At 29.9% G+C, this 12,830-nt stretch overlaps 1 protein-coding gene across 4 annotated transcripts in view; it reads right to left on the reverse strand.

Annotated features, from left to right (window-relative positions):
• Positions 1–6,585: 6,585 nt before the first annotated feature.
• The window catches only part of DARS (aspartyl-tRNA synthetase), a 46,290-nt gene continuing 40,045 nt past the window's right edge, over positions 6,586–12,830 (reverse strand). For all 4 annotated transcript variants that reach the window (XM_025039362.1, XM_006921039.3, XM_025039361.1 and 1 more), the window contains 5 exons: positions 12,104–12,146; positions 10,715–10,795; positions 9,560–9,671; positions 9,306–9,377; positions 6,586–7,322 (listed from right to left, as the gene is read on the reverse strand). In XM_025039362.1, the coding sequence (XP_024895130.1) occupies positions 7,231–7,322; positions 9,306–9,377; positions 9,560–9,671; positions 10,715–10,795; positions 12,104–12,146 (400 nt within the window). In that variant the 3' untranslated portion in view covers positions 6,586–7,230. The remainder of the gene's footprint in view (positions 7,323–9,305; positions 9,378–9,559; positions 9,672–10,714; positions 10,796–12,103; positions 12,147–12,830) is intronic.

The following is a 12,830-nucleotide window of genomic DNA, read 5'->3' on the forward strand; positions in this document are numbered from 1 at the left end:
CTACATACTTATAATCAACAGTTAAGAGAATTTCTGATGTTTGACAAATTTTAAAAGTCACAGAACAATCATAGTTTTCACCTTTAATTATTAACATTGCTTTGCAGTTTTGGTTTGTATGGTCATTTTTAGGGTCTGACACAACTGCAAAGCAAAGACTACTTGTATTTTCAATGATTAACATTCTATAATATGGATAAAGCACTACTTAATGCTCTATTATTGGAAATTTAGGTTCTTTCCAATTTTTTTCACTGGTATAAACAATGCTGCGATAAATATCCTTATAATAGCATTTCGTGCGCCTGTATTCTTAGGACAAATTCTAAGAGTGGGGATTTATGGGGTCAAAGACTATGTGCATTCACATTTTGATACATATTGTTAAACTGCCTTCTGGAAAGACTGGCTGAGAGTTTCTACTCCATTAACACTGCCTCAAAGTTCCCAACTCTCCATACTATGGCAAACAATTAGCATGTTTATCATCATTACCAGTTTGATATCTCACAGGTGTTTCAACTGGATTGCCAGGGAAGATGAACATCTTGAAGAGATAAGGTTTTAAAGTTATTTGGAAAAAGAGTTCCCTAAAAAGATTACAGATGTTGAAAGTAGACAGCATTTATTTGTTCTAGGGACATGATGCCATCTTTATCCATGAGAAACAGTGGCAGCCAACAGTCCAAATTTTTGGGCAATAATTAGGAGTCTGGCAGCTCATTTTAATTAACCAAGGTGCACAAAATGATTTGAAGAAAGGGTGTACAAAAAAGTGGTACGACTTTGAAAATATTCACTTAAGGGAAAAATTTCTTTTTAAGTCTTAAATATGGTTTCAGCCTAACAAAATTTTACTTTTATAGTAATGCTCTTACTACAAAAGAAGTTAAAAAGAAAAAGCTTGAAATGTAGGAAGTTATGCAGTACAGGAGATGGTCCATGACAAAAGCCTCAATACATATTTGACTCTAGTCCAGGAGAACCCTTTGTTGCTCCATGCAACAGCCAAAGAGAGGACTTCCTGTGGAAACTGTTGCTTTTAGCCACTGCAAATGTCAACTGGGCAACAGCTTAGTTTAAAAACTACTGTGCTAGGAGATAGCATCTAGTCATTGTTTAAGTATTTTCTTCTTTCATATTATAATTAAAATGGTCCAATGAGTTTACATGTGATAACCCCTTCTATGTGAACACATGTCAAGAATGGATAAAAATAAGACAGAGGCAAAATACTTTATAGGAGCGTATGATAAAGAATTTATCAAAAGGCATAAATGATGGCGTAACTGCCACCAATATATGAATATAAATAAGCATCAATAAGAATTAATAATTAGAAATTTTAGAAATAAAAATATAGTCATTGAAATATGAGAAAGAATAGTTAGAGGCCCAAATTTAACTAATTAGAGTTTTAAAAAAAATGGAGAAAATAGTAAAGAAGCAATATTTGAAGAGATACTTGCAGAGAATTTTCCACAATTAAAAACAAATGTGGGTCCTAGACAAAAAGCACACTGAATAGTGAGCAAGATGAATAACTGTTGAACAGATCACAAAGAAATGGTAGAATATCAAAGATAAACAGGCAAGTTAAAAGCTATCAAGAAAAGAGGCCAGGTTATCTACAAAGGAAAAACAACTATATTGACAGCACACTGCTCATAAGCAACAAGATAATTTAATGTTATAATATTTCAAAGTGCTAAGGGAAAATAATTCCTAACCTAGAATTTTGTCCTGAGCTAAACTATCATTCAAGAGTACAGGGCAGTTTATAATTAATAGACTCTAACTTAAAGAAAACTGAAACTTAGGAAACTAGGTGAAAAAACCTTTAAGAAACCCGAAGGAAGGAAAATAATATAAGAACAGAAATTTATGAACTAAAAAATAGAAAGGATCAATAGGATCAAAAGCTAAAGACATTAACTTAAGAGATTTAAAAAAGGATAAATGTCTAATAAAACAATAATTTTAAAGTCATGGAAAAGGCACAAAAAGAGGTTAAAGAGGTTAAAAGAGGTTAAATTTTTTTTTTAAATCATGAGAATACTATGAACATTATCCCATTAGATATAAAACTTTCTCTGTCTCTAACAGTTTCAAAAAACAGGCTAATATGCCATAGATTTCCAAACTGGAAGAGAACAATACATAGATATAAAATCCTTAAATATAAAATTAGCATCTATAAGTGAACTATAAAAGAATGTATATTATAATCTCTAGATCAATCACTAAAAAAATACAAAGAAGTTTAGTTAAAATGCCAATAGGAAAACTAAAATGACATTCTAAAAAAATATTTAAAGTCATTTAAAAAAGACAGGAAAGGAAAAATGAGGAACAAAAAACAGGAGGCAAATAGGAAACAATAAAATGGTACGTACAAATCTAATCATATAAATAACTGAATTAAATCTTTTGGGATAAACTCTCCAATTCTAATGTAGAGATTGTCAGAATGGATAAATAAGACCCAAGTAGATGCTATCTATAAATAAAACCCACTGAATAGAGACACCCAAGTGAGATAAAGGTAAATGATGGTAAAAGATATAACATGCAAACAATAAGAAGATGGGAATGGCTATGTTAAGTAAAAACAGATTTCAAGAAACCATTACCAGAGTTACAAAGGGGCACTTCATCAGATATAAGGGCCAAGTCATCAGAAAGACATAACAATCATAACAGTATATATGCCTAATAAAGTTTCAAAATGCATGAATCAAAATTTACAGAATTAAAGGGAGAAACAGACAATTCCAAAATCAACTGATTTTAGCAGTTGATAGAACTAGACAAAAAACAAAAACAAAAAAACACACAACCCCCACCCCAAATCGGCAAAGACACAGAAATTCTGAACAACACTATCACCACTATTTACAGCACTATACTCAACAAGGACAATATTTGTTCTTTCCAACAGCATATGGTTAGATTTACAAAGATGTGATGAAGTAGTACATGGAACACTGAAAATTACAACATATTGCAAAGGGAAATTAAGGAGGACCTAAAAACAATGAGAAGATATTTCATATTCATGGGTTGGAAGAATCAATATTGTTAAGATGGTAATTCACATCCAAATCAAAATCTTAGGATTTTTTGAAGAAATTGACAAAATGATATAAAATTTTAAATGAAAAGGCACACGATTTAGGATTAGTTAAAATAATCTGGGGTGGGGGGGGCAGCGGGAAGTATGTTTGGAGGACTTATATACTCCCTAATTTCAAGATTTACTTAAAACTGCAAAAATCAAGACATTGTGGTATTGGTACAAGAACATATAGATCAATGGAAAACAGAGTTTAGAAAGAGACCCATACTTACTGGTCAGCTCTTTTCCACAAAGGTGCCAAGGTAATTCAACAGGGGAAGGACAGTCTTTTCAGCAGATGGTGCTGGATCAACGAAACAGCTATATAGGGGGTGAGGTGGGGAGAAGGACCTCGACCCTTACAAATACCATATACAAAATTAACTTGAAATGGATCATAGACCTAAAAGAGCTCAAATTACTAAAAACATAAAATATAAAATACTTGTGACATTGGGTTAGGCAGAGATTTCTGAAATAGATCACAAAAAGCAACTCTAAAAAAAAAACAACTATAAAATTAAAAACTTTCGCTCTTTATAAAGAAAAAGCAAGCCACAGATTGAAACTAGTTGCTAAACATAAATCTGACAAAAGGCTCATACTCAGAATAAAGAGCTCTTGTAATTCAAGTAGAAGATTATTAACCCAATAAAAGAAATGAGTAAAAGACACCTCACCAAAGAGGATATACACATGGCCCATAAACACATGAAAAGATGCTCAACACCCATTAATCAATAGGGAAGTGCAAATTAAAGCCACAATGAGATACTATGAAACAATCACTAGAACAGCTAAAATTAAAAAGACACATTTCTAAGGTTAGTGATGATGTGGAGAACTTAAACTTATTCACTGCTAGTGGAAATGTGCAATGGTATAGCTACTATGGAAAACAGTATGGCACAATCTTATAAACATACACTTCTCATACAACCTAGGAGTTTCACTACCAAATACCTACTTAATAGAAATGAAAGCATGTCTACACAAAGACTTGAAAACAAATGTTATTTATAGCAGCATTATTCATTATAGGTTAAAAATTGTATACTACCTATATGTCCATCAACTGATGAATGGATAAGCAAATTATGGCATATTCATCCACTGCAATACTACTTAATTAAAAGAAGTACACTATTAACACACACAGCAACATGGATGAATCTCAAAAACATCATGCTTAAAGAAGTCAAACACAAAAGACTATATGTTATACAGTTCCATTTATATGAAACCATAGATAATGCAAAACAACAGTGACAAAAGCAGATCTTTGGTTGCCAGAGAAGGCTATAACGATGCCCTATACATTCGAGATGAATTTTGTTGTATATATTAGCAAGTCACATTCCTAAAATACATAGTGACCACATAGTATTTACTCCAGAAAAATATCAGTAATTTCTACTAATCTACCATATTCAAAACTAAAAGTCAAAAATAATTACAGCAAATACAAAAAAAAGTATTTGGCACTTTAGAAGTATTTAAAATTAAATCAAAATGAGAAAAGCATGCCCCTATTACTGCTTTTATTCAACATTCTACTAGAGGGCTTAATTAATACAATAAGTAAATGTGATATAAGAAATAGACAGGAAGTTATAAAACTCTTCTAATTTGCCAAACACTATTCTATGGGCCAGGGACTGTTCTAAGTGTTTCATACTTTTCAATCCTCACAATAGTCCCATGAGATGGGATTATGCAAATGAGGAGAGTTCAGGATAAGCAAGTTACCCAAGATTATACAGCTAATAAATAGCAAAATTGGCATTTGCCTCCAGGCATTGTAGGCACAGAATCCACTTTTTCCTACTATGCTATTCTTCCTCATATCTGTCTGCTTTGAAAATACAAGACACTCAATTACAAACTATTAGAACTATAAAAAGGCAACACATAAAAACTGGCAACTGATAGTGTTCTTATGCCTTACTGACAATTTAAAAATGTAGTAAAAAAAAAATCCCAAGCTTTCAGCTTTAAGAGCTCTATCCTTACATCCATCTGAACTTGTATCTTGATATGAATACATGTTATGAATATATCAGTTTTCATTTGTTTTTAGGCATTTACATAAAAAGATCCATAGTGCATCATTATAGAAAAAAATTGTAAGGTATTATAACATAAACTACAAATTAAAAAATGATTTTGAAAGATATTAGGAATACCAATATATTTCACAATTAAAGAATAAAATGCCAAAAAATTAAGGGCATTCATTGAATGACTAAAATGCTCATTCATTCAATAAAGAGGAAGAGAGGAAAGAGTTGAAAGAGGAAAACTCCAAGTTTTTCCAAATTATTTTAAAAATTCAAGGTAATTCCACTTAAAATCCCATAATATACATATCAAATTAATCTACAAAAATGTTCATAGAAACAAACATTTAGTTAAAATATAAAAAACATGAAAAAGAATTTAAAAACACTGAATTCATATAGTAGTTACTACTAGGATATGAAAGAATAGAATTGGGGTAGGTACACAGGAAACCTTAAGTGTATCTACAATTACTTTCTAAAAAAAAGAAAATATTAGAAGCAAATATGAAAATGTTAAGATTTGATAAAGCTGGGTATCAAGAAAAGGGGTATCCTATTTATTATCCATAATTACCTGGTTGGCATGTTTGAAATATTTCATAATAAAAATAATTAAATTAAAAAGATATTATTCCAAGACTTTACAAACTATTTATTTTGGAAGAAGCTATAATTCTGTAAATTTGTTAAGAATCTAGGGCCATTTTATTATACTATTTTAGGGCCTGAGAATTACCCAATACAGAAAAAGATAATCCATTTTATTCTTATAGGGCTTAAATTTATTAAACACTGTTGTCAAGAGGCTCTGATATGAAAGATATAAAAATTAAGTCTATTTTCAAAGAGCTCAATCTAGATGATGAAATGATTAACTTTCAAAAATAATGGGCAGGTATTTATGGTTCGGGGTAATAAAGTCTGACATTTCTGTATTATTTTTTCTTTTCCAACAGGAAAATACATGCATTACATTGTTTTGTTTCTGCCCATTAAGTACGGTTCACTGTAAAATTAACATTAGCATCAACATATTTAATAATGTAGAAGGAAAGTGTTTCTAATTGTAATTCTTACAAAGAAATTTGGGTAGGGAAAATGGGAGTGCTTTTTAGTGACATTCACTAAATGCTAGTACTAGTTAAAAATGAAACAAAAAATTCTGCAGTTTTTTTATGTGAAATAAACTCTGAAGCAACCCAAGCTTTCACCTTTAAGAGCTCTATTCTTACAACCATGTGAACTTATATCTTGATATGAATAACGTTATGAATATATCCGTTTTCATTTGTTTTTAGGCATTTACATAAACCAGTTATACATTTTTTCTTTTCTCAAATTATAAATGCCAAGAACCAGTTATAAAATCAAAACTGCCATAAAATTACACAAACCCCATCATAATTACCTTTAAAATTTTATTGAATTTCAAATTTAGACTTTACAATGTAATACAATATTATATTGCATATTTTCTAACCAGTATTTTCACCTGCATTACATGATTTCTGGATACGACTTTTAAGAACTGATACTGTCTAATTTTCCATCATATGCCACTTATACATTCATTAAAATATCACATACCTCCCTAAAACTTTTTTTTTTTGAATTTTTATAACAGTTTATTTGAATCAAACTGATGACATATACTGAGGAGCTCAAATGCTCCCCAATTTTTATCTCGATGTCAGAATTAAAAAATATAAGTTCAAATATTGAAAATTTAAGACATTAATATTGCAGCCACTGTAATATAGAAAATAAAAAATTTACAATTCTGTTTAAAATTGTTAACATTAATTGTAGTAATACAGTATGAATTTTTAACATAACCATATGAACTTTTCATTAAAACATTCAACCTTTCCTACTGAAGCATGTCCAAAGTTATAAAAATGTTCTGTTTTAAAGTAACTTATACTGAATGAATCCAAAATTAACTGTGGCACTTTAGATAAGACATGTATTCTACTGCATATTTTAAGTACCTAAGGTACAGCCTGATCAATAGTAGGTTACTGGAAAAAATGTAAAGCATGGCTTTCTTTAAGGAGTGAGTCGCTTGGGATCACGGGGGAACAATGAAGTCTGACGAATATTGTGTAGTCCCAAAAACAGCATAGTCACTCGTTCCAACCCTAGGGAGAACAAAATAAATATTGATTCCTTTTCTGAAAACTTCCCAGGGTTTTATTTATTGAAAACTACCAACATAATACCACTCATCAACAAAATACTTTCTTTGTTAGAAGGAAAATGACTTCTATTATTTTGAGTTTATTTACAATTTTGGGTCTGATTCAGAAATAGAGATAATGCTGTATGTGGGAAGGACAAAAATGAGATATCCTTAAGTAGTATGGTTTCTGTGAAATGTGAACTACAACAGTTGATGTAAATGTCTAAAATTTATGATTTAAACAAAAAAAATCCCATTTTATAAGCCTGTATATTTTCAAATGAGACCAGATTCCAATGAGTAGTCTAGGTTATCAGTATAAGATGAAAGCCATAAAAACTCATTCAAGGAAGTTTATTAACGGAAGTAACAGAAATTGATTGTAATTCAATAGACATGTAACATGGTGGTTCCTAGTATAAATGACTCTAGATTACATTACTACACTAAATGCTTTGAGTGTAGAAGAGGCTGATTTTGACAAGTAACTTAAATACCATATTACTAACAAGAATTAAGACCAAGTACCACCTAATAAACAGAAAACTAGTAAAGGAAACTTTTTATGTGCAATTTGGTTCATCTATCACAGAAGCCGTGGAAGACTAATAGACTACACAGAGAAGGAAAGGTCAGAGAATATTTTTACATAGCAACAACTTTTAATTTTAAAAGAATATATTTAACTCTAAAATAGAAAATATAAATAAGAGAACTAACATTTTTATTTGTATTTCTTACCAAAAAACATCTGCAGATGTACATTTGAACCTTGTATCATAGTAATCAAACGCTAATCTAAAAAAACCACTATGTTCTACCTTCCTTTCAAATGTTAATTATCAAAAACAGGTGGTATTTTAATAACTATTCAAGTGTCTTCACAATATTAAAATTTATATGATCAGTCACAAAAGTTTGTAATATTATATACAATGCACATTACTGAAAACTCTAAGAGAAAATAGTCATAAATTTCCTATTAAAACTTATTAAATTATTTATTCATTTTAGCTTTGTTTGTAACAATAAAAGGCTGGTAACAACCTATATGTCCATCAATAGGAAGCTGGTTAACAAGATTATGGTATATCCTATCAATAGATTCTAGTAGTGATAAAAAAAGAAAAAGCTCTTTAGGTATTGATAAAGTTACAAAATAGAGTAAGTGAAAATTGCAAGGTACTGAATGGTTTATACAGTATGCTACAATTTGCACAAAAAATATATTTTAAAAAGTATGTATATTTTTGCATATGAAAAATTATCTTTGCATAGGGAAGTGAATGCACACTCTTCTATACCCTTTTAATTTGAAAAATTTCAAAGTATATTACCTATTACCTATAAACTCCCTCACACAAACAACAGACAAAGATTCAACAAAACTATAAATTCAGAATTCTTTTAAAGTGTCTTCGATATGGACATCCAAAAGTTGAATTAAACACTCATTTTAAAATACTAAGCAGTATCTTACATATATACTCTAGAGGTGGTCCTAACAAAGTCAATGACATATTACATGTCAATAAAAACATTTAGCAGTGATTTGAGCTAATTTGAGGGAGAACTTTAATTTGGCTAATCTGATACAGAAAGATTACAGAAAGAAAAAAGGACATTCAATTTATAAGACATTTTGCTTTTAAACTCTTAAAAAAAAATGGCTAGAATTTTATTACAATCTTTTAGAACATACAAGTTAGTTGTTCATTTTGTTCCTTGGAAATCTAATTTTAATTTAGTCATAACGCACTTTAAAAATTCTTATAATTCAAATTTGTATTACACTTTAGCACATATGGACTTATTTGTATGCATTAACAATATTTACTTTTTGTGTCTAATGCTAAAGAAATTTAGTTAGAACTGGATGAACACTGTGCCAAATAAAATCTAGGGTGTAAATATTATTGTCATAATATTAAAGGAATATTACCAATGCCTCCACCAGCATGAGGAGGGGCTCCGAAGCGGAAGGAATCGATGTACGCCTTAATTTTCTCCAAATCTACAAAAAAGGGAAACAAACATAATTTATCATCTTATTTAGCTTAATAAAAAAGTACAAAAGCAATTATTGTTCAATGAAGATTAAAACAAATGACTGTGTTTTTGAGAAGTCTTTAAAAGGTTTAAAATGTGTTATTTTCAGAATATATATACTCTCCCAAATATATTTAAGTTGTTTACCAATTCCATGATGTAAGGCTCTCTCTGTTAGCAGCTGAGGATCATGTACTCTTTGAGCTCCTGACAGTATTTCTTCTCCTCTCATGAACATATCATAAGAGTTGGACTGTTTCTGCCCGAAAAAACAAACAAAAACACCACTTTTCAAGTGGCTATCATCCTATTTCCATTACACATACGTGGGAAAAAAATCTGTTACATGAAGAACAAATTCATTTTTTCCTACAATTAATGGTGTAACCTGCTTCAATGAACCCAATTTCTCTAAAACAGGATTAAACTAGTGAGGGCTAAATAATAACTTCTTCCTTGCTTCTATCAGATTTTATGCTCCTCCTCTACCACACCTTCTAATAACAAATCAGAGCACCATATCTAACTTCTAAGAATTAGTGCTGATTCTTATTTTGCTTTATCAACTGAAATGTTATTAAGTGTGATATGCTTTTTGGGTCACTTTTGGAACTTCAAATTACCAATTAAATTTTTTTTATTTAAAAAAAAAAGCAAATTAAACATCAATTTACCATAGCTTAACCTATTCCCTATCAGGTTGTAACTTACTTTCCCTGTCTTTGAATAAACCAGAGGTTCTCATAGTGTGAGTCCTGAATCAGTGGTATCAGTATTACCCGAACTTTTACACATTAGCAAGCCCTACCCCAAACCAATTGTAAAGTCCGGTGATGGGGCCCAGAAATCTGTGTTTTGAAAAGTCCTCCAAGGGATTCTGATATACACTAAAGTTTAAGAACCACTGCAATGGGAAAATAGTAAAAGGCCACAAGACATTATTCAGATTAGCTCCCAGGACAGAATGTAAATTCTTAGTTCAAGGTCAATAATAAGATAATTTGCTAATGTCTCTAAATCTACTAGTACTATTTATCATTTATATGGTGTTTCTTCCTTGTAAATCTTCAAAAAATAACACATGAAAATGATTTCTAATATAGGTTTTTGGGACTTATTTGCTAGAATATTCAGATTTCATTTTGACCTGAATTGATAGAAACTAGTAGTAATACATATAACATTGTGACCATTAAAACTGCAAATTACTAATGAAAACCATTATTCTTGTACAATTTGACATAGTGACAATAAAGTTTTCCTTCTTCCCCAAAACAGGTTATTTAAAATCAAGTTACTTACAGGATTTCTTGGGTCAGGCATGGTATAGAAAGGTCTTACAGCCAATGGATATTTATCAAGAATATAAAAATCTGTATCATACTATGAAAAGGATAAATATGATTAAAATCGTTTTTTAAAAAGTTTAATAAAAGTAAAAAGAAGGCTAACATTTTGGTAATCAACTGTCTTTTTTTATACACATTTTGTGCTTCAAGATTACTGTAATAATACTTTATAAAACGAGTATTTTGCTTCTTGCAAGTAATGTCTTTAGCCTACAGTATTTTGCCATGATGTTATGAATTCTTCCAATTCTTAATTTTTAGGACTATTCAATTGTAGTCCAAATGTTTATTTTTCTTTGAAATATGTAATCTCTCCAATTTGTCCCCCACTGAAAATTATGCTGCTTGCAAACTTTTCATTTTTTCCTTTACCATTCTAGCTCATTTAGTCCTTCAGATACATTTTATAGCTTTTTATGTTAAATTATCCCAAATATCTTAGTGTTTTATAAAAAGTGGCAAAAAAAAAAATCTATAAATTATTTTGGGAAAACTGACACTTTTATAATATTCATCTTCAAAAAACCTTATCTTTCCAATAATTAAATTTTAGTTTAGATATCTAAAGGAAATTTGGTAGTTTTCTTCATATGAAAACTACTATTGAAATAAATAATATTACCATGAAATTACCACATTTTTGTTAGAAAGAATACTATGTTACCTAGCTATAATCAAAAAGAAACCAATCACATTTTAACTGTTTTGATGTTAAACATTTTTACTAAAACTGGATTGTAGAAGGATTGTAAACTTAAATTGGCTCTGCTAAAACAGCATTTTAAAGATATAAACTCAACATAGCGCAGTTTCAGAAATATGATAGTTCCCCAGTCAGTTTTAACAGTTGAGAGTGCAACCAGCAGGAGGAGCTCAAGGACTGTTTTCATTTTATCACACAATTCTCTTAATTTCTTTAAAGAACACATTAAGTTTAGCTTTTATCGTCTTTGGAGTTTTAGAAAATGAGATGATTGAAAGTAGCTTTCACATAGAGGCAGTAAAGGTACTCAGAGAAGACCATTTCTAAATAATATCTAATCATCTTGAGGTCCTTTCTAATTAATCTGATAATCTGGCATAGATATCACTTTTAGAGATATCTCAGTACAACTTAGCACAAAAATTGAATATTGAGCTAATCAAACCATTTGGGCAAATCCCGTCTAAATATTTTTTATTTCTCCAAGATTTTTTTTTTAAAAAGTATTATTCCTCTAGGTTTTTATTTATTCTGGAATCATTCTATTCTAGAAAAATTAGTCACCTCTGCAACTTAATGTTAATACCAGGATCCATTTCAGATTTAGAAAAAGAAATACTGCATGTTCAAACATCCTACCTTTTCCTTTACCAAACGACCCAACAGTTTCTCATTTGGTGTACTGAAAAACAAAAAACATGAAATCAGGTGTTTGAAGATCAAACAGCAACTTAAAAAAGTTAATAAATTAATAAGGCACCTCTTCTATTTGAAGTTCTCAAGGGATAAAAAAAATTCAGCCAAAATACATTGTTGTTTATTCTGCTTCATTTTAAAAAGGCAAATACTACTGAAAACAACTTATAAATACATGCACCTGAAACAGTGACAAAACATTTATTAGATGCTGCTCAATAATATTTAAATAAAAGCATAAACAGAATTTAGCAATTCATCGATTCAGAAATAACATGGATGTTTTGAAACAATTTCCTATAGTAAAAGTTCACTATACTAACACAGGCTATTCTTGCCATTAAATGGTTCCACTTCAAATCCATTACTCTTTATCACAGGTTTATAAAACACAAATCAGTATTTCCAAGTCTTTAAAATATAGTGTATAAACCAGTTAAATCTCTAAAGTCAAGAGGTTACTACTTTATATCTATTTAAGAACAATTTCTAAAAACTTAAGAAAATATCATCCAACTTCATTATAAAATGTTTGGTTTGCCTTAAGATGTCATCTAGCTATTTAGGGGATGCTTAAAACCATACATATAGGTATATTTGTTAAACAAACAAAAATAAAGAGTTTTAAATAAAATGTTAAAAAAAACCTAAAAAAATGACAATCATATTA

The sequence above is a fragment of the Pteropus alecto genome, unplaced genomic scaffold (assembly GCF_000325575.1).
Source record: "Pteropus alecto unplaced genomic scaffold, ASM32557v1 scaffold3, whole genome shotgun sequence".
NCBI lineage: Eukaryota > Metazoa > Chordata > Mammalia > Chiroptera > Pteropodidae > Pteropus > Pteropus alecto.